The sequence below is a fragment of the Pipra filicauda genome, unplaced genomic scaffold (genome assembly GCF_003945595.2).
Source record: "Pipra filicauda isolate LSUMZ 115617 unplaced genomic scaffold, ASM394559v2 scaffold213_size2393758_pilon, whole genome shotgun sequence".
NCBI lineage: Eukaryota > Metazoa > Chordata > Aves > Passeriformes > Pipridae > Pipra > Pipra filicauda.
The window spans coordinates 1,669,595-1,691,560 of NW_024104325.1; the positions used below are offsets into that span (position 1 = coordinate 1,669,595).

General features: G+C 46.5%; 1 protein-coding gene across 2 annotated transcripts in view; it reads left to right on the forward strand.

The window, feature by feature from the left end:
* Positions 1–10,413: 10,413 nt before the first annotated feature.
* The window catches only part of XPNPEP1 (X-prolyl aminopeptidase 1), a 31,342-nt gene continuing 19,789 nt past the window's right edge, over positions 10,414–21,966 (forward strand). Inside the window, exons 1-4 of one of the 2 annotated variants that reach the window (XM_027735286.2) lie at positions 10,414–10,477; positions 12,028–12,123; positions 14,815–14,945; positions 20,454–20,517. In XM_027735286.2, coding sequence (XP_027591087.1) covers positions 14,829–14,945; positions 20,454–20,517 — 181 coding nt within the window. In that variant the 5' untranslated portion in view covers positions 10,414–10,477; positions 12,028–12,123; positions 14,815–14,828. Of the gene's footprint in view, positions 10,478–10,814; positions 10,837–12,027; positions 12,124–14,814; positions 14,946–20,453; positions 20,518–21,966 lie in introns of those variants that run through there. The other variant, XM_027735287.2, reaches the window with a different exon arrangement.

The window sequence follows — 21,966 nt, forward strand, 5'->3', positions numbered from 1 at the left end:
TTTGCTATTGATAATCCATGAAAATGTAAAATACATGGGACATAAGTAGGAGTGGATCAGAACACTGCCATGGTAATTGTTTAAGAAACATTATGCTTTTACTCACAAATCAATAGAGAAGTCAACAAGTTCATCTGAGATCATTGTGTATCTCTTTGAGGCACTTCTGTAGTACTTGCATTTTAGAACACTAGTATCCCATAGCACATGTCAAAATATTGTATTGGTAGTTGAAATTAACTTAATTACCTGACTTCTTTGGCTTTGATCATTTATTTTGACTCTGTGGTCCTTGGAGTAATACTCTTCCTTCAATTCAGAGTATAGTGTCAGCATGAACAGTGAATCACAGACAAGAGAGAATAATCAACTTGCAGCCTCATCTCTTTTCTAGCTAACATTTTGCCATGAAGCACATTTAAAAAGGCTGGAAATGAACATAAAACTGAAAGTTAACTTAGCTACTTCATGGTTTTCACTACAGCAGCAACAATATTCGTGCCACTGAACAAATTTACTGAGGAAATTATTTTTGCTGTCAACACCATTGGGAAAAAGCCAAAGTTCCTGTTCAATTGACAGCAGTACTGTCCAAGTCAAACAAATTTTAAAAATGAGGATTTTGTGATTCTTTTTTACTCCCTCCAAAAATGTGGTGCATTTCTTGCATCACGGGCTAAGACTTCCTGTTTAACTATATGGCTTTTTAACCAAATGCTTTCCTTTACCTGTTACTTGACATTAACCCACCAGTCCTCCTCTGGATCCTCTCCTCCCTCTCTGTGCTCCCCTTTCCCTTCTGCTCTTTAAGTTAACATCACTTTCACAAGTTCCCTTTTAATCAGCCCATGCCTGCTGGCACGAGCTGTCAGCAGTATTCATTTCTCTAGGCGCTAGCCTTGTGTTGCATTGCCTTGGCAACAAGATTTAGCAGCAAGGCAACAGCCTTGAACTTGTCAGAGTCTGTTGCAACGCGCCGAGCATGTATTACTCTCCAGCACCTCAGGTTGCTATAACAACTACTAACAATAAAACTCATCTCCTGGCTTTAAATACAGGAACTTCTACAGTCTGTTTCCTGGCAGGACTGCAGCAATATTATGTGATTCCTGGCTGTGCTTGTTTTGCCTTCTTCTTCCTTTTTGCACATGATAGCAGCCTCCAGGAGCAAGGCGCTGAGGCATGGCAAGGAGCTCGGCAATGGGAAGCACAGCCCCTGACAGTGAGCATGGGCACTGCTGGTGCAGGGCTGGAGGAACAAAATGCCAAGTGACCCCAGGGACAGTGCAAGGCACAGAGCCCCAGCAGCAAACTCCAAATGCTCCAGACCACAGGCTGTACCCAGTGACACTCAGAGCACCTGGTCGCATCAGGCCTTTGGCTGTAGCATTTTGATTTTTCCCCCATTCCTTCAAAATACATCCTGAGTGGCTGGTAACAGCATCCTGGGGAGGACACTGCAGCCATCAGAGAGGCATTTTTGGTATCTATCAGCACAAAGTATTTCCTCCCACCCTTGCAAATATTCAGCTGGCAATACTGATGAGAATAAAGGAGCAGTGCTAGTGTGGAAGGACAGGCAAGGGACCAATGACTGTCGTAGAATTGTGTCTCTCAAGTTGGAAGGGACCCATAAGGATCACTGAGTCTAATTCCCTGCTCCTCACAGAATTACCTACAACTAAACCATACGATTGAGAACATCCTCCAAATGCTCTTTGAACTCTGGCAGGCTTGATGTCATGACCAGTTCCCTGGGAAGCCTGTTCTAGAGATCAACCACCCTCTCAGTGAAGAACCTTTTCCTAATGTCCAGTCTGAACTTCCCCTGACACAGCTTCATTCCATATTCTTGTGTCCTATTGCTGGTCACCAGAGAGATCAGGACCTGCCTTTCTCCTGCCTGCTGTGAAGAAGCTGTAGACTGCAGGCTGTCATGACACAGATGTCACAAATTATGTCTGAATCACTAGTGTTAAGTATTTAAAAAACATTTTAGCAGAGACAAGACTTTTAGTGCCAGAGGAGCCCTTTATGATCTACATTTTCAGTTAATGAAAATGCAGAGTGAGGACGCAAACTGAGCCAGCGCAAAATCAGGAACCATGGAAATTTCTCAGCAGCTCATCCGGTGCCCTGTCACACCTCCTTCCTGTGCCTTCATTCATGAGGACAGTGCAAAGCATTCATCCTTTTCCTGTATGTCACATCCATGAGTATCTCATGCAGACTTAACATCATTCTCACTTTTCCATACCACGTGTCATATTTCTTCAAAGAGACAGAACTCATAACCTGCAACTCAAACAATAGGAAAGCTTGTACCAGAATAGCTCAGGATATAGATCATGTCAAGTGTGCTGAGGGATGCAAACAGGAACAGAAAAGGAGCAGCAGGTCTTTCCTCCCGCATGAGTGAAGCCCAGATTCTGTAGCCAGGAAGTACTGCGATTGGTGGGATGTGGGAGGAGGCTGAGCTGTGTCTGAGCAAAGGTCTGTTTGTTCAAACAGATTTTACAATGTAGAAATGGTGCTTTTCATTTTCCGCAGTGCTTGCCAGCCAAAGGACAGTGGTTGCATGTGGCAGGAGAGGCTGGAAGTCTGGTCACACTGTTTTTACTGACTGCCATCCTGCAGGGCCAGAGGCTGGGATCCCTCAGGGACCCCAAGCACAGGGCACTGCCTGGACCCACAGGGCTTTTAGAAATTACCCCAAACAGGACCCATGTGGGCAATGCTGCTGACGATAAAAGAATCAGTGCAGGGCAGAAAAGTTGAAGGCAAGGAGCATCCCTGGATATGCACAATCTTTCTACAAGGATCCTTTTCTTTACCTCACTTGTTTTTTTGGGCTCATGCTTTCTCCTGTATAGAGTTTTGAGCAAACATTCCCTGTACTGAGTTGCTAAGAGTCAAGCAGCCAGCCTGATAGAGATACCCCAGCCCGCAAACTTCTCTGGAGCTTCTCATATTTCATGTTTTATTTGGGGGGAGTTTTCCTCATACTTAATCTAGAGTTTTGGCATAACAGATAAAAACAACTGATCAAACACAATGAGCCTTTGTTTTAAGGAAAACAGCTCATTTGAAAAGACCAGAGTTCAGTTCTGCAGTTAGATCTAAAGACACTAGTGTCCAAAGACCTGAAATATCATAGACGATGTCTCAGATAGTCCCAAACCTCTCTTAGATATGGGCTATGGATCACCATCCCTTGGGCATGGGAGTAAAAAAAATGTGGCCAGGCACCAAACTAAAGCACCCAAGTGCTTTACATGTTACACTGAGGTTGGTGTAACATGCGGGACATGTGCCAGTGCCCAGGTTTGTGCCCAAGTGCTGATTGCAGCCTGGGAATGCAGCACAGCAAATGCAGGTTTGCTCCCATAAGGCCAGTTACAAGGACCTGGGCTACATTTTTAAGGTTTAAAGTTTCTACATTGGGCACATGTAGAATGTTTAATCCCAACTTTTCTGCTTTGTCCCGTTATCTGAGACAGAGAGTAACCCAATACTTTGTGTGTGGACTCCTGCACTCCCTGGAATAAGCATCTGTTTCTTGTACTGTGATTCATTTAATATATTACACAGCTTGGGACACAAAATTATTTCAACACGATCGGGCTCAAGGGATTTTTCATCAGGTGAGTGGGCCTCGCTTACAAAGGCAGTGACTTCGGGTGGGAGCTGGGGCTTGTAAAATGTGGCCATATATAAATACACATACAAATAAATGTCCACTACACTGAAAATGTTAATTAGAAACAAAATCCATGTCTGATCCCTCACTGGCAATGCCAGAGACTTGAGTGAGCACTGAGAGAAGTGCCACTAACCCAGGCTCTGGCAGGAACTTGCAGGAGGGCTCCCATTTGCCTCCCAAGCAGACAGCAAGAGGAGTGGGACCTATCAGACACCTGGCTCCATTAGTTTTATTGCTGGAGCAGATAAGGAAACATTGTGTAATAGAAATACTTCCCAGGTGTCAGGCCAAAACACAGACAGGTCATTGCACCTTGTTAATGTTTGTGGTAGTGAAGACTTTGAGGAAGAACGGCATTGTAGGAACTAAATAAAAGTCTCTGTTGTGCAATAAGCATGATTTTGATATTTAAATATGGACTATACCCATAAATGTATGCAATTCATCAGCATATACTTCCTTAGCTGCATGGAGTTTTATGCAGGCTGAAGAAATGATCTCCTAAAGCACTTAACACCAGTGCTGCACCACTGACCACTATGGTTTGTTTTGCATACATTAGATCTAGCTTTTTCCATCTCTTTTTATCTAGAACAGGCAAGGGAAAACTAAAGAGTCCTGGAAATCGCCACAGGGCTCACATTTTACTTGCAAACAGGCAAGTACAGGTGAGTGGGGATCTGTGAGCATTGTTTGGTGTTGAAATGGAGCCAGGCAGAAAACGCAGCAAACATTTCATTTTCATCCCTGTTGTTAAAGGTTTACAGGCAAAGTCTAAACATCTGGTATTTAACTGAAAAGAGCAGACGTGGAAGTACTCAGATATCTACCTGGCCTGCTGCTGCCTCCCTTTCCTTTCCAAATGCAGCTGCCGGGAACCACCCAACCACGATCAAACTTCCAGTGCTGGCTGCATAAATTGTCCTCCCAAGAAAAACGAAGATAAGATCTCTAGATAGGCTTGTTTCTTGTCTCCCTGCTATCTTTTCCCCCAAACAGACCATTTGTTGTTGCAGTTTCCAGTTTCACTGTTTCCAAACACACAAAATTTATTTTAAACGTGATCCAAGAGGACTCGAGCCACATGTTTGAAACTTTCATTTAACTCAGAGCTGAGAGCTGAAAATACAAACAATATTTTGCTGTTCTCAGGCCCTTCCTTGTCTTGGCAAATTACAGCGCTGATGATATATACCAGCAAAACACCAGCATTAATTGTTGTTAGGTAATTTTCTAGGGTGGAATAGGAAGAAAACTGGACTTACAACACTTGCTCTCCCCTGCATGGACACAGGTGTGCCTCTGGGCGGGGAGGATGTGACCCTGCCCAGGCAGCACAGAGACATGAATGCAGCCAAACTCGCTGAGGGTCTTTGTGAGTAAAACAACCTGCATGTGACCGTTTGCAGGACAGCCCCTGGAAACACAAACACAAGTGGGTGGGTTATTGTTCCAGCAATCCCAGTGCTGTTACACGGATGGGAGAGGCTGTTTGGCCATGCGTGCAACCTTGTAAAAGTGTGTTTTGTACCTGTGTCGACAGAGAGGAAGCGATCTCTGGTCATCACCTCCAACCCCTTATGTATCTCCTAATACATTTCCCAGCTTGGAAGCACTGCTGAGACTGTGGGACTGTGGGACCATGGAAAGGTACAGTCCAGCAGTGCTGGTGGCACTGGTCTCTGTGTCAGGAAAGCAGGGCTGAGAGCACCCTTTCACCTGTCCGGTGACCAGGAGATGTCCCAAGCCACTGTCAGATACCACTGGCACCCCCTGTCCTCGTCAACAGCTGTGTAGATGCCCAGCCCCCCCGCTACAAATCCCCATTTCCTACTGCTGTCTTCCACATCCTGCATCACTCTGAGGGGAAAAAAAATCCATTCTGGTCACAGACCAACACCATGATCTCACCAAGGTGCCAAACAGCTTCTGCCAGGAAAAGCCTGTGGGCTTGCTTAAGGTGGGCAGGGATCATTTTGGGAGATTACACTGCAAAGCAGGAGTCAAAATTTCACAGGTGTCCAAAAGGAGAAGGTAAAGGAAATGAAAGTTACAACTGCAATAAAGGTATCATGGGTATAGGAGGGTTGATAAGATAAGGTGAGTTCTTTTATGGCTTATTTCCTGGCCTTGATCACTTGATACAGATCAAGATTACAACAGAGTAAATGGCTCTGTCATTTGGTGAGGTTGGTGTCAGGGAATTTTGGTTGCTACTCCTCAGGTCTTTCTCCCTCACCTCTTTCTTTTGTAATCTGATGCAAATACAGCATTATAAAAACATAAAAGATAGTCCAATTAGGACAGTTTAATTCAAAGCAAGGTGTATTGAAGTGCTTCCATAAAAGATCTTTGCAGAACTTGCACCATTTTAATTGAGATCAAACAACCACTTAGAAAGGACAGTTCTATCTCTTTAAACATTTCAGAATATATTTCATAGACAGCATTGCCTGATAAATTAATTATTAAAGATTTTACATTATCTACATCGGCAAGTTCATTAGGACCACTTCAAAGCTTCCCAGAGACCCAAAATGCCCAGGAAACAAGCATCAAACATTTTGGCTTAACCGGAAAGCTCACTTTGCTTTCTCTTATTTAACTTACTAGTCATGTATTATTCAAATGAAATAAATAGTGCTGCCTCCCGTGCTTATCTGGGCAAAGCCTTTAGCAGCAATTCACTGGCTCATTCAGTCTGAGTATCCATCAGCTGTGGGCCATATCTCAGCACCAGCCTGCCATGCAATCCAGACTCCATCAGGGCTTGTCCATGGGCCTAACACTGGTCCTGCTGGCTCAGGCCACCAGTGGTACTGGGATGCTTGCAGTGTTTAGACTCAGCTCTCTGCAGACAGACAGGACAGCAGCCCACGTGGCACAGTCACGGTTCCACCTGTAAAATGGCTGTTTACTGCAGAGGACTTGTCACAAGCACAGTCAGAAGGTGTCTGCAAAATGCTTTTTGATCTGACTACATCTTTTCTTACGAGATCATTACTCTCCTGGAATGAGGTTCCTATGCAGAATACCCGTCAGTTTGTCATTATTAATTCTACTAGGAAGGAAAGCAAATTAGTCTAAATTTTAGTGCTCAATGAGTCAGAACCAGTTAGAAGTCACCTCTGGGTACAAAAGCCTTCACAATGTGGCTCTGCAATACCAGGCGCTCAGTAGCAACTAAGAAGCTCTTGTAGACATCAATATTTTCCCTTCTGTTTTCTGCTTCCTTTAGCACATTTTTAGGAGACAGGAATGCAGACTTGTTTTACCTTTATTAAATAAAGATCTTGATCAGGAAGACAGAATGGGGACACATTTTGGTCACCACACAATGGAGTAAGGTGTTTTTGAGTGGTGGCTTAATTCATTTTAAATTACAAAGAGACATCAATATCACATTGATAGTCTGTCCACAGTGATGCTTGTTATTTCTGCCCTGAGCTGGGTCCAAAGTAGCGAGAGTTAATCAAATTCAATGTTCCTGTTTTGCTCTCCTCTCATGCTGGGGTTGCAGGGTAACTAAAGGAGGCAGGACAGAGCTGCTCTCATGCTGTAGTTCTCCTTGGACTGGCTGCAGGCAGGCAGAATGATATCTCCAGACCTGGAGGAATTGAGGCAAGTTCTGAGAAGATGCTGAGCTTTCCCCTGCCCTGTCCTCCCTCTGGTACTCTGGGCTCTGCCAGCAGCTTGATTATTTCATGCTGTGCACACTCCCCAGGTCACACTCCCACACAGGAGAAGTATTTTCTTTCCTCCCTGTATTTGATTGCCACTGCTCCCACGGTCCGTTAGCTAGCTCAAACTGATATAATAATGATTCACCGGCAAAAAACAATCAAACAATTTCACTGGCACAGGCATTAAGACTACCTTGTGTTTAGCTACTGTCCTAAATTCAACCAAACTGAAAGCACTGCAGATCAGGAAGGGAAGAGGCAAGACACCCTTAGCTCTGCCCCTGGGAATCAAGCATGAAGAACAATGCCAAGGGGGAGAATGCCAATGGGAGACCAGAGTCTTCTGTTCCCTTGGGTACAACATGCACAAGCCAAAAAGAACAGGAGAGGAAAAGGCATCCCCACTTGGAGAGCTGGAAAGGCATGTGACAAACATTTGAAGTGTTTCAGACTGATCCTTCCCCCTTCCCTGGGCTGGTTCAGTTCTGGCAGGTGCAGGTCTCCACAACCCTCTATTAAGAGCCACAACCAAATGCAAAATCTAACCCCAAATTATTATTATTATTGTGAGTCAGAGGAGGCTGAAAGGACCATTTCACAACCCTGATTGGATTCAGCTGCAGAGTTCACCATTGGCAAATTATCTCTGTGATCATCGTGACAATGTTGCAGGGCTTTTAAAATGTCCTGACACGTGCTTTAGTATAAGCATCGCTGGATTCTGGCTGGTTTCCAAGAAATGAATCTCCTCAGCAAATATTCTGCAGGGTGAGCATAATGTGGTCTGTAACACAAATGAAAAACACGGCTGTAGTTTACCCTGAGGGGGACACTGATGTGATGATCTAAATGGGCCTTTCCGGGCCAGATTGCCAGGATTGCAGGAATCCCTTGTGGGCAAGGCTGGAATATAGGGTGAGAATAATCGGGAAACAGCAATTAGCTTCACCCAAGGAGGTTAACGAGGACAGAAAATTTCCTGCTATATCAGTTGTGGTCACCAGCCTCCCTCTCCCCTCTCTGCCGTCCCTCCTCAGGGACAGTCTGCAACCCCAGTCCCATCCAATGACCCTTCCCAATGCTGGGATGCTGGTTGCAGGACAGACCTTTTATTCTCTTCTGTTGGATTACAAGTTTTGCTGTGCTGTGTTATGCTCTAAATTTTATTGCAGAAATCTATGAGACAGAGATCTGCAAAGTGGAGAGAGCCGCAGTTGCTCGCCGGGACTGGCTGCAGGGGAGCTGGAATTGCTGAGCCTGGAGAATGGTCAGAGAGAAAAAGGAGCCAGATCCTTTCCAGATGTGCACAGCAAAAGGTCAAGGGGCAAGATGCAATGAGGAAAATCTGTTTGGATATCAGGAACAAACCTTTTTTGCTCCATGGTGGTCAGTGCTAGCATGAGGTGCTGAGGGAGGTTGTGCTTATCTGTTCTTGGACATACTCAAAACCCAGCAGGACCTGCTCTAGCTTTGAAGACGGCCTTCCTTTTAGGAGGAGGGTTGGACTAGAGACATCCAAAAGCCTCTTTCCCCTGAATTATTCTACATTTATCTCATCCTGGTTTTGCTTCATGCTTCTCCTGGAAATACATGAATAGTTGGGGAGACCCAGCCTGGCTCATGTTTGCTCACTAGATGCAGCAGCAAATGTTTGGCAGTCTGCGGGTAAAGCTCTGCAGGCTACAGCATTGGTGTAGACTGAGGGAGAAGAGGAGGAGGAAGGGCAGAGTAGCCGCTGGCTGCACTTTTTCTCCTGGAAAAATGCAAACAGACTGAGGCCCAGGAACTGTTTTCATGAGCTGGTCATGTACCCACACAGTCTTTCCCTACCAGTGGGATGTTGGGTGTAGCCCCCAGCCTGTGCATCTTCAAGGGCCCAGTACTGGGCCCATGCAGCCAATTGAGCACCTTCTCCTCTACTGAGGCCCCAGGATTTGTGAGAGGCCCTGAACTAAGATGGGTCCCACTGAGCAGATTTTCCTCCTCTATTCACCCTTTGCAGAGTCATAGTTAACTGAGGTGCAGTGCTGAACCCCATGGGAAAGGGGTGGCTGCAGCACTGCCACAATGCTGGGGCCAGAGGGTCCCCAGGGTACACACTGCTGCAAGCAAACTCCTCTTGCCTGGACACAGTTACAAAGCACTTTTTTTATTTTGTTGTAGCCTTTCTTGGTGCTGATCTTCTGGTGTCTCCATTTCTGTAATAGCCTCATGTTTCTGTCAGTAGGGTTTACTTCAGCCCACCTGTAAAAAACTGCCGGGGCAGAGCAGGGTGGTGGAAGGTATTTTCATTAGGGAGCACACATGGCAAACGGCCAGATTTTCATAGAATCATAGAATGGTTTGGGTTGGAAGGGACCTTAAAGATTATCTAGTCTCAACCATGGGCAGGGACACCTTCCACTAGACCAGGTTGCTCAAAGCCCCATCCAGCCTGGCTTTCAACATTTCCAGGGACGTGGGATCCACAGCTGCTCTGGGCAACCCGTTCCAGTGCCTCACCACCCCCACAGCACTGAATTTCTTCCTAATACCTAATCTCAACCTGTCCATCAGTTTGGTGCTGGGGTGGCAAGTCTGTGAGCCCCCAGCCCCTTCTTCTCCCCCCGCCTCGGGCAGCTCCCAAATCCCAGCGGCCAGAGGCCTGCGGGGCGTGGAGGGCGCGGAGCCGGGTGCGCTCGCTGAGCGGCCACAGACACTTGCAACCCCCAAAGACGTATTTTTGGAAGTTCAAGAGCGAGGAGGGTCGCGGAGGTGAGAGGTGTGGGACAGGGCCTCCGCTCCGGTCCCTCCCCGGGGAGGGGTTCGGCGGGGCTGCAGTGCACTGGGGCTGCCCCGGCCCCCCCGGGCTCAGTCGGTCGGCCACGCCGGGCAGCGCGGCTGCGGCGGCACCGGTGCGCGGTGCCCATCCCGGTCCCGATTCTGACCCTGATCCCGATTCCGACCCCGGTCCCGGTCCCAGCCCCAGTCCCGATCCCAGTCCCAGTCCCGATCCCGGTCCCGCCCCGTGACGCCAGCCGTGATGCCACAGGGGGAGGCCCGGCCGGCCCACGTGTCGCTGACGCGGCGCAGGCGGGCGGGCCGGCGGCAGGTGAGGAGCGGCGGGCGGGGGCGGCCCCGGGCGGGAGCCCCGGGCTGGTGGCACGGAGCGGTTCGTGTGGCCGGAGCCCGGCTGCGGGGGTCAGCACGGCCCGGGCACAGCTTGCCCCTCCGGCCGGTCCCTGGCCGGGTGTCCAGGCCCAGGCCTTGTCACGGCATCCAGCACTGACAGCCAGGCCCAGGCGGGGTGTCCGGGCCCAGCGGCCCTGTCACTCCTGAGTGGGGCTGGGGGAGGCTTTGGCTCATGGGGCAGGAGCATCTCTCCTATGAGCAGAGACTGCAGGAGCTGGGCCTGTTCAGTCTAGAGAAGACTGAGAGGGGATCTCATTAATGCATATAAATATCTCAAAGGTGGGTACCAAAAGGATGCTGCCAGACTCTTTTTGGTGGTGCCCAGCGACAAGACAAGAAGTAATGGCCATAAACTAAAACACAAGAAGTTCCACCTCAACACGGGGAAGAACTTCTTTATGTTGAGGGTGGCAGAGCACTGGGACAGGCTACCCAGGGAGTCTTCTTCTTTGGAGTCATTCCTGAAATCTGGACATGTTCCTGTGTCACGTGCTCTAGGTGACCCTGCCTTGGCACAGGGGTTGAACTAGATCATCTCTAGAGGTCCCTTCCAACCCTGACAGTTCTGTAATTCTGTTTGGTGAGTGTGCAGGCAGATACGAGGGAGGGACGAGCAATGGGGCTTGTGCCTCCATATGTAGCTGTGAGTGCTTGGGCTGCCCTGCGTGCAGCCAGCCCAGGCCAGAGAGGCCTGGCTTTGGGGTGGTGCTGCTGAATCCTCACTATGCAAGCTTACGTGCTTATTTTGAACAAGGCTATACGTAAAAGAGAAAGCGAAGAGGAAATTGTCACAGGATGAGCATATATGAAGAAAACGGGGCATAAACGCTCAGAGTGATCTGACACAGGCGTAAGCAGACCCAGCTGTAGCCAGACCTCCTGGCCTTGCCTCCTGTCCCTGCCATGACACTGACACACACCTTGACAAATTGGGCCTGGTATCCCCAGCCCTCGCTGGCAGCCCATTGCTGTCCATGCATGTGGGAGGCAGGAGGGGGTGTCTGGTTCCTCTGGCAGCATTTTCACGATTGCTCTTTGCCCTGTGTGTCTGATGGAGTTGCTGCCCAGGCAGGATCTGCTCTGAGCTCTTGCAGAACTGCCTCCTGCAGTCTGAGTGAGTTGTAGATAATATATGTCTCGACAGTGACAGATTTTGGGATCCAGCTCTGACTGTCGTCATGCAGTGGTACTTTGCATGTTACTCCTGCTCTGCCTTGGTTTCCCCATGGGAAATGGGGAACAAATTGGCATAAACCAGCACACACTTTCAAGATCTAATCATAAGTCTTGACAAGCAAATGCCTGGCCCTTGACTTTCCCTATTGCCTCATGGTTCACCCTCAGTGCATCTCTAATCATGCCAGTAGAACGTAGTGTTAATGCATTTTCAGCTCATTGCTGGGGGATGAGAATGTTTTATTGGGGGGCAAAGTTTGTTAGCCATTCCAGTTTTGCCCTTTGCTTTCTCAGGTACAGTGGAGCTTATGAAGGCCGAGCAAAGAGCTGGATGGTATTTTGTGTGAGCAGAGTTGAGCGGCATCCAGACGTGGGGAACTACCGAGACAGGTAATAACGGAGCCTGATACCTTTGAAAAAGTTAGGACATGGAAGGGGACTGGTCCTTGAACTGTTAAATCCTCTACCTTAATTCCAGCCATGTTTGATTTTGATCACTGGCATGAGTAAATAATGATTGAGAAGCTGTTTTAACTTTATAGAGGCTTATAATTATGGCCAAGGAAGGAGCAGTCACCTGTGAAAAGTTATATGAGGACCAGAATAAAGGGCTACCAAAGATCTGTGAGAAAATAGCTTCTCTTTCTCTGGAAACTGAAGACAATTTTTATTGTAAAGTTTGTGGAGGATTTTTTGAAAGGGATTTCTTATACTGTGGGGATTATCTAAAATAAATGTCCTTCTCAATATGAGTTTCGTTGCTAATCTAGCTTAGTTTTGTTTTTAATATTGTAAGCAAATCTTTCAACAGGGAGAGTACTTTTTAAATGATTTTTTTTGTCCTTGAGAGAATCTCTTGCTTGCTAAGAAAACCGTGGCTTGTCAGCAAGGAGCTTTATTAAAAGGCAAAGCCTTGTCATGCCTTGCCTGTTTATATGAGACTTTTAGATTCCTAGAGACAAAGCACAGGCCAAGAATGGAAGCTATGTCCTTATGAGTTTGTAGAAAAAGATTCTTTTCTGGTGGCTCGTCGCTATGTTGTTGCTCTCTCTCCTTTGTATTTTACTCTATCAGAACATAAATCAGCAGTAACGTTATAGAATGTTACAGCAGCTCATTGCAGAGGACAGACAGAAACAATCACAGTATTATAAAGTTCAGTGTAGCTTGCAAATACTGTATAAAAATATGAAAATTGTCCTGGAAATAAATCTGAGGTGTAATCTAATCCCAGCGAAGGGACAAGATAATACCAATTTGAGGATTCAGTGCCTTTTGACCTTAATTTGCTTCATGTGGTCTGGGTTTTGAAACACAGTGTACCTGTGTGGGCAAAGTCAGTCACACACAAGTCTTGTGTGCTCTAAACTTCCTGTGATGAGACGTGAATGGTGGGCTTGGATTGAGATTTTTATACCTGAATGGGTCAGATCTTGGTTCAGTTCTTGACTTGGTCACAGCTCTGCTGTGTGATCTTGGTCAAATCATGTCTTCTTATGGCTTGTGAAGGGGAGGCAGCTTTTCTACTTTCCCAGTTAGATGGTAAACGTCACAGGGCAAGGATGTGCCTTACTGTGTTTTGGCATAAGACCATAATGTCACTTGGGACTCCTGGTAGTTAGGGAGGTGTAAATAGAGTAAGTGCCTGGATAAGCAAAAAATGTTTTAGACTTGCATGCTGTTTGCTTCTCCCATCATGATCTGTTTGTAGACATGGCTGTGAAATGAGCTGTGAAATTAACTGGTCAGAATAAAATACTGCGTAGTGTGGCATTCGAGCAGCACACAGCCTGCCCACCTTGCCCTGGAATGTGACAGTATTAAAGTTTTAAGATCCCAACACATTCTTAAAAATGTGAAAGAAGTGGGTAGAGAACTGGGAAGAGGCTCCCTTTGGGCACCCTTTGGAGATGTGAGTGAAGAAAAGATGGAAAGAATCTCTGAAGAAGTTCAGGTTACTTGATTTTCATAGACTTTCTGGCCAGGCATCCCCCACAGCTGCACATCCCCCCCACTGACATCCTGCAGTCAGTGAGTGCCTTCCCCTGCAGCTTTCTCTTGTGCCAGCACAGCAGCACAGCCTGGTGCATCACTGTGCATGGTGCTCACAGCGGGCCCTGGCTGGAGCCCGTTTTTGGGTAGCAAATTGAGAGGCTGATGTTCACTGCAATGCCAAAGATGCATCCATTGCAAAACCACAGCCAAGGAGTGTGATTGGCCTGTGCCCTTGTTTTCCCCTGTGATCTTCCATCCAGGCTGTACCCCACCCCTGCCTGACACCAGCTGAGATCTGCAGAGCATTTGCCAAAGGTCTTTAGAGGAGGTTCCCATAAGTTGTCCTCTGGCAGTCCCTTGTGAGAGCTCAGCGGGCTGTTCCTCCTGTTATAGTTGTGTTCTTCTAGATGAACTAGCACACAGCCCAGAGGTGAATGTGGCCAGTGAATGCATCCCTCTGTGTCCTTGGGAGCAGATATCTTTTGTCTGAGTTAATCCACTCACCAGTCCACTATGAAACTCTGGGCTATAGTGAAACTTCTAAAAATTGCATTTGTAGTTGGTCCCTTCCTGAGTTCCTGATGTCGTGTCTTGCTCTCCCAGCAGCCTGAGCATATAAGCCACAGCATCTCTGACCCCAGAGTGAAAAGATTGGAAGTTTCTCTCAGTGCATGTCACAGACGGAGCTACTTCTGATCTGTGGATACTTGGAACCATCCACATCGCATGCCAAGCCCTTTCCTGGCTGTCATAGGGAATGTATGAGGTGCTGTGGTTCCTGGTCCAGTCTACATGCAAGAAGGGTTGACCAGTGTGTTAAGCTCATGTGTATCACCACAGGTCATGCCATCCTTCACCAGGTGGGAAAAACCCTTTACAGGGCCGACCAGCTGTGATTCTCTGGCCTTAACCTGATCCCTCATTCTTAAGGAAAATGAGTGACAAGACAGACAAAATTCTGATCTGAGAGGGACGATATTGGCACACTTGTCCTCAAGGGGAGTTTCCAGTGGTGATGGCTCCTTGCCTGTGCATGTGAGTGACTTGGAATGGTTGGATAAACTGAGGTTTTGTGCTTTGTTTTAGTTGTAGGTAGGAAGATGAGTCCGAAAATTACAACAGAGCTGCTGAAGCAACTGCGGCAGGTGATGAAGAATCCCAAGTATGTCCAGGAGCCTATCCAAGCCTACATAGTGCCCTCTGGAGATGCCCACCAGGTATGGATGGATGGATTGATTGTGGGAACGATCGTGCTTTCCTTCCCTGCAAAAGGTAAAAGCCAGAGATAACTGAAATCACCCTTCGTTCACTTGCTTTAATGGTTACAGCATAAAAATCTTTGTAACCTGAGAAATACTGTGTTGAAAAATGTTTCTGGGGTCTATTCAGGAGACTGAGGTTTTTATGTTCTTGTAAGAAATCGGAGTGGACAGTCTACCAACACCTTCTCATCAGATTGTCTCCAGGGAACTCACACTGCAGAAAAGAGAGCTTGCCAGAGCACTTACTGTGCCCATCTTGGCTGTTGGGAAGAATGGATTTACTGGGTGAGGAACAAACATTATCTAGGCTTTAGTTTCGCCATTAGCATCTCCTGATCAACACATACTGTTAAGTGAGGTGATGAAGGATTAGTTGCAGAGCTTTCCCTTTACTAGATCAAGTTCTTACTGGAATTTGCTGCCTTATGCTAAAGCCCTTCAGATCTCACATGGAGGAGCCTTTGGAGAGGCAGGGAAGGAACAGACCACAATGATGCTTCCCTTTCCATGCTTCTCTGCATCATGTTCTATGCTCTTAAGATAGGAGGGAAGTCTGGGCCCAGGGTGGTAACCCATGGCAGTAACTGTGATGTGTGCTGCTTCCACTGTTAAGATTTGTGTAGTCTGTGACATAAATTTGAAATTGCTGAACTGCCTTTTACCTCCCCTGCTGGCTCACGTGCTCGTTTTACTCTTCAGTTCATTCTGTTAAGAGACCCAAGAACTGCCGAGGGTTTTTCCCACCTCAGCCATTTTCAGGAAATAAAAGACCTGAAGCTTTCCTGGCTCACACCCAAAACTCCCTTTTTCCCCAGGGTGCACAAGAGCAAAATGCAACTGATTCGGAACCTTTGCCCTTGACTTGGCACTGGGGTGAGCCGGGTCCAGACTTGCCTGTGCCCTGGGACCATATGTGCAGCTTCGTATTTCCTCTTAGGGAGATCCAAACTTGGGCAGGTAGGGGGAAGGCGTTTTCTGCAGCTGCTATTGTCTGCTGCATTCCTGCCTCAAGCTGCCTCTGTCCATATATAACTCCGGTTTCATTTCACTAGACATTAAATGCTGTCATGTGAGTTGAAGAATGTGACCCTCAGGACTTCTGGGTTTTTCTTTTCCTTGACAGAGTGCAGTTAAGCAGAGAACCCCATGTTGCTATTTCCTGCCAGGCGAGTTGGTCAGGTTTCTCTGCAGAGCAAATCTATCTGAATGGAAACGATTACTGAACACTGCTGATCCTGGTGCCTCCTGACTAACTGGTGCAGGATTTTTTTTCTGTGAAGTTTGGGAATTGGTGCAATTTTTGGCATTGACGGGAACGTGTTGATCCCAGAACGGCCTTACTGATTCCAGGTACACTGAGATAACCTGACATTTGTAGCTTCCCCATGTTCCAAGCAAGGGTTTGTTTGCTGTGTGCAAGCAAGAACTTTACAGCCCCACAGTCAGATTTTGGTCTTGGGCAGCTCCTTCCATGACTCAGAACATTGTTCTTGGGTATTTAATGATACCTAAGTGTTTGGTGGCCTAAACCATTTCCTCCCCACAGCCTAAGCAAGCTGTGTATTGCCGTCCTTGCCTCAGCTATTCCTGAGGCTGTCCTGGGATCCACATCACAGAACTTGTCAACAAAGAGGGCTTTCCCTCCTGTGGTGTTGCCACAGGGTTAGACTGGGGGAAGCTCTATTCCCTTCTGGGTAGCAAAGGAACCCTGGGATTGGACTGATGCTGATACACCCTGATGCTGCAACTTGCTGACTAATTTCTCTTTGTAACACTGGGATTGTTTGAGCTTTGAGTTCTGTCATGCTTTTAATACTGGTTTTCCTGCAAGGCTAGGAGGTTTAGATTATAATACTGCCAGGAGTTCTGCCACCGTTTGTATCCTTTGCTTTCCATGTTTAGTTGTGTAAGGAACTGAAAGACTTGCAGAGCTTCTCAAAAGCAGCTGGCTCTGACTCTGGCTTAACCGAAGCCGCTAATACCTTGGATTTGTGGCTCTTGCAGTCAGCCCTGGATGTTGTCTGGCTGCTTTAATTTTTGCAAATTTTGATGCTGGTGATAAGAAGTCTGAAGAAACAGACTGTTTCCTTGGAGACCTGGGTGGTCCAGAGGCAGATGAGAAAGGAGAGCAGTCCCAGTCAAAAGTGGGATGAAGTCCATGCAAAGAGTCCCACTTCCTTTCATGAATGCTAGGTGGATCTTGTGGCTGCAGGTGTCCAAAGATGACAAAGGGGTGAAAAGCCATGTTTTTGGGAAAGAGGCATGTAAGTCCTTTGTGGTTTGGTTAAAAATGTCTATCAGAGCTTTTGGAGCGTTGCAGTGCTAAATGCAGGATCCATTTTTTATGTTGAGTCATGCAGTTTACATTGAATCTGGAGTTTGCCCATATGAAAATATTCAGAGATTGGAGGAGCTTCTTAATGGGAGGGAATGATGTTTGGATTAGAGCTTGGGTTTGGAGGCAGTTACAGCTTAACTGGGGCTGGCTTCTACCTCCAGGCCTTGACTCAAAACAAATTTAGTCATATCTGACTGGTCTTCCACATCAAGGAAACACCTGCCCAGCTCAGGGCCCTGTGTTTGGGTTGGCAGAGGTGCTGTCTTCTGCTCAGGGCTGGCTCCTCTCACACACACTTGTGCTGAGCTGAGGAATCAGCAGGGCTATAAAGCAAGAGAGAGCTTGTGCACAGGTTGTACTGACCTGTTCCAGTTCTTACCAGTGCAGTTTGGTTTTTGGCAGTGAGTACTGACCTCCCTTCAGGTACACGGCAGTGTTTGTTCTTTAATGACACCAGTGTTGTTAAAGCTAAGGGTAGTGAGCTGCACTTTTCATTGCTGATCTTGGTTGACATTCGGCTAGAATAAGCTTTAATATGTTAATGGCTTAACCTTGCAGGCTTTGGGGTTAAGCACCACTGATATTTGGGGTTCTTTCTGGCTTAGATGAGCATTTTTGTGATGTAGCCCCAAGTTTTGTCTGCTGGACTGACAGGTGTGGTGAAAAGCAGATGTAAAAGGCCTGAGGAGGGCCAGGTTGAAGGCCAACAGAGCTGCAAGACAAGCCCCAGGGAAATACCTTGTTCTGACTGTGCTGTGGTCTCTGCTTTGTTTGGCATACACAGGTGTTCCCCTGGTAATTTTAGCTCGTGCAAAACATGGGTTCATCTTTGCACCGTGGGGGTTGCTGCTTGAAACAGAACAGGTGGGTGTGCAAGAATTCAGGCTGACAGATGAATGAACCATCTTTCCCTCCAGATCCCTTATACTCCCTTTTAAAGCCCATTTGCCTCATGCCCTGGATTTGGCTGTGGATGGGACAGCATGAGGTAATTTCAAACAGTCAAGGTCTTTGCTAATTTAGGTCAACTTTTACCAGATCTAAAACAGATACACTTGTTTTTTTCTTTTTATATTTTTTGAACTGTTTTCATCCGTTTCACAGTTTTGTGTTGCTAACTTATCCTATGAATGTGAGATTCATGTCTGCACAAGCAAACTAGTCTGTAGTCTCTGCTGTGTCGGTCAAGAGAAATGGAAGAGAAATCACTGCTCTGTTTTGGAATGTACTTAGTGATACGTCAGGCTGAATAGTTGTTAGGAAATGTTGAAATGGGGAATCCTCATTGCTCTGCCTTCATGTTCTGTCCTGCTGCTGTGAAATGGGCAGCGGGGAAACAAACACTTGATTCTGTTCCCTGAATGCCTTTGTCCTCTCTGTCTGCTGATGCCTTTGTTATTATTTTAAAGGGGGTTAGTGGTGAGAGCGTGCTGTGTGGGGCTGAGGCAGAGCTGCCCCATCAGCTAGAGTTGTGCCAAGGGCAGTTCTCTCTTCCCAAGGTGGGTATCCTGACCCCTCTCCTCTCCACAGCTGCTGAGCATACGTCACAGCCCAGTGGGGCTTGACAAGAAAAGGCATGGGAAAGTCACTGGTCAGAGATGAGGGTATGCATGGTCTGCATACCCCCCTCCTTTCTGCCAGCTTTCACTAGTGTTTGGATGAAATGGAGGATTTCTTTGGAGCATATCCCAGGAATCTTCTCTGGCAATTGAGAGCAAAAGCTGCTCAGCCAGATCCTCTTTTGGGCCATGAGATTTGCTGTTGCAAGGCTCCATTTCAAAATGATCGTGGTGAATGGTTGGTAGCTGCTGCCTGGGGCTTCTCCCAGGAGGGGAGAGACATGGCTGTTCTGGAGGGGGTTTGATCATGGCATGATTTGGAGCAGAAATAAAGAGCTGGTCTCAGGTGCTGTGATTTGTGCTTCCTCACTGCTGTGCTTTGAACCCTCTGCCTTCTTCAGAACAGTGAAGAGTAACAGATCTGAAGGGAGCATTTTCTAACAATCAGGTGATTCTATCACAGTAGGAACTAAAACTGCCTGAGAATTGGGCTGTAATTTCTTATCTCAGTCCATAAGATGTTTCTTTTGCCCCAGCACAGCTGGGTGCAGAGAAACTTTCTGGGCTGAGAAACAGATTTGGGTTTCTAACCATTTGTAAGGTACAAATCCAGGGGGTTTGCAGCTCAAACATTGGTGCTGTCAGCCTGGATTAAGCTAATTTGCTGAGTTGCACTAGTTAATTAACAGGCCTACTCAGCAGTTCTGACCTCCAAACTTGCCAGAATGGGGTCCCATAAAAAAGGCTTGTAGGCCACATAAAGTTACAGTTGTTCTTTTAATTTTGGCAGCTCCTGAGGGTATCAGATGTTTGTGCATTCTCAAGGTCTTCTACAATACTGCCAAGGGATGTGCCCACAATCACAGCTTGTGATAGGTTTGGGATGAGGATGGACTAGTAGCCTTTGATTCCCTCTCATCCATCAAACCATGTGCTGGTGTTTTTTGCTGTAGTCTGATTTTGAGTAGGCAAGGGAGGAGTGAGAGGATCAGCATCTATTTATGAAAGGTCCTAAGGATTAAATTTTTTACAGTTTTACCACTTTGATTATTTTCTTTCAATGTCATTGTTACGGAAAGGAATTCCTGTAAATGCGAGTGAGGGGACTTCGCTGGAGATAGTCGATTTTACAGATTTTATGCACTGATTAGTCTGGTCTCCAAGATCAAGGAGTGCCTCTGGTTTCTCTTCCTTTTGCATTGCAACTTCAAAGGCATCATTTGTTTGTTGCCCAAAGGGGAGGCTGAGTGTGAAATAAAGGTCTGCAAACTCTGAAGCACTTCAGTGTTTACAGATGTTTGTGGGAGAAAAGTGCTGCAGCTTAAAAAAACCCACTAGTTGAACATAAATACAGTATAATCACAGATGATTAAATGTTCCAGTGGAGTAGAGCCTAGGATTTTTTAACTCATTTTGTTCTCCCTGTGGTGTCCTTTAGGAGAAAAAGCTTATCAAAGTATTTGTCATCAGCTGATCGGTTTTTTTTCCCCTGCTGCTATAAATAATTGCTGCCTCTTTTGTTTTCTAGAGCGAGTATAAATAATTGCTGCCTCTTTTGTTTTCTAGAGCGAGTACATTGCACCCTGTGATTGCAGAAGGGCGTTCATCTCTGGATTTGATGGCTCTGCAGGTACCTTTCCGGAACTTGGGTTCTTGCATAATTCTCCTATAAAGAAATAGTTCCATTCATGGCATAGAGGCAGGATGGAAAAGGAAACCTATTCAGCTTGTTTGGACTGTTTATTCCCATTTCAGCATCTGTAGAATTATGTCTTGGCTACCCTCTGGAATTATGTAATATCAGCAGAATAACAAGTTTTCAGAAAATGTTTGACCCCTAAATGAACCTCTCTTAAAGTAAAATCCTGTTAACTCTTTAATGTGGTGCTTATAACCTGCGGTCATTTCTTTTGATGTGCAGCCAGTACGAACAGATTTTTATGTTGCCCATTTGGGCTGGGTGAATAGTAGCTGGACTTTAGTTGGCCTTTCTGTTTAAATAGAGCCAGGGCCAGAAACACTGCATTTGGAAACCGAACACTGTGGAAAAGTTTGCTTATCTTGCCGAGACAGGATGTTTTCTTGGCTGTAGGATAGGTCTGTGTTTCAAGAGACCTAGTTTTTACCCTGGCTGTACCCTAAGCTCTGCAAATTACTCTGCTTTGTGGTTGCTGGAAAGTCACTTTAGTCTACTGAAGTCTTTTTTCTCCTCTAATTGTAAATCAGTTTAATAAATACCAGTACCTATGTGTTTGGAGGGTCTGTTCATCAGTTCCTATGAGCTCTGGGATCTCATGTGGAAGGTGATAAATCCAGGGCTGTGGACTGCTGTTAATGGCTAACATGAATCCTGTATGAATTTCGTGCCTTCTGCATGACCTCTTCATAACCTTCCTCTATAATTTGTGCCCTTGCTATATACTTGGAAGGTCCATTTTCCCAGCCTAATGCTCAGCAAATCAGCGAGGTTTCACACAAGGATCACCTTGTGTTTCTTGCTTCATCTTTTTGGGCTGAAGCAGCTGAAAATGTGGTTTGTGTTGGGGGAGTTTGGTAGAAGGCAATGAATTCATACTTGGAAACTCTGTTCTGGTAATCTGGGCTTCAGTTTCTGGTGCCAGAGAGTATGATCAAGATGCAGACTCAAAGGACTTGGATTCTGTTTTCTGTTCGTGCCATGGTTTTTTTAGTATTGCCAAGAGCAAGGCAGCTCAAGTGCCTTGCTGAGATGTCACTGCCCCTCAGCTGTCTGCTTGCATCCCTCCATCTGGAGTCACTGGAATGGGACAGACTCTGGAACCAACAGAAGTTTATGTTCATGTTTCCTATTCAGCCATCTCTGCTAGAGCTGTAACATTTGGGAAAGAGGTGCAGCTGACAGCTGGGAGTGATACTCATGATACTCATGTATACTCTGCAGACCTAGTATCAGCTGCTTCTTGTGCATGGCCAGAGCCCAGGCTTCCTCCCCAGAAGAAGATGGGATGGAGTTTAGGGATGCACAGTATGCGTTACTGTGACAACAGCCAAGTGGAGACCACAGTCTGTTACAGAAGGTTTGGAAGGCCCCATTTACTCA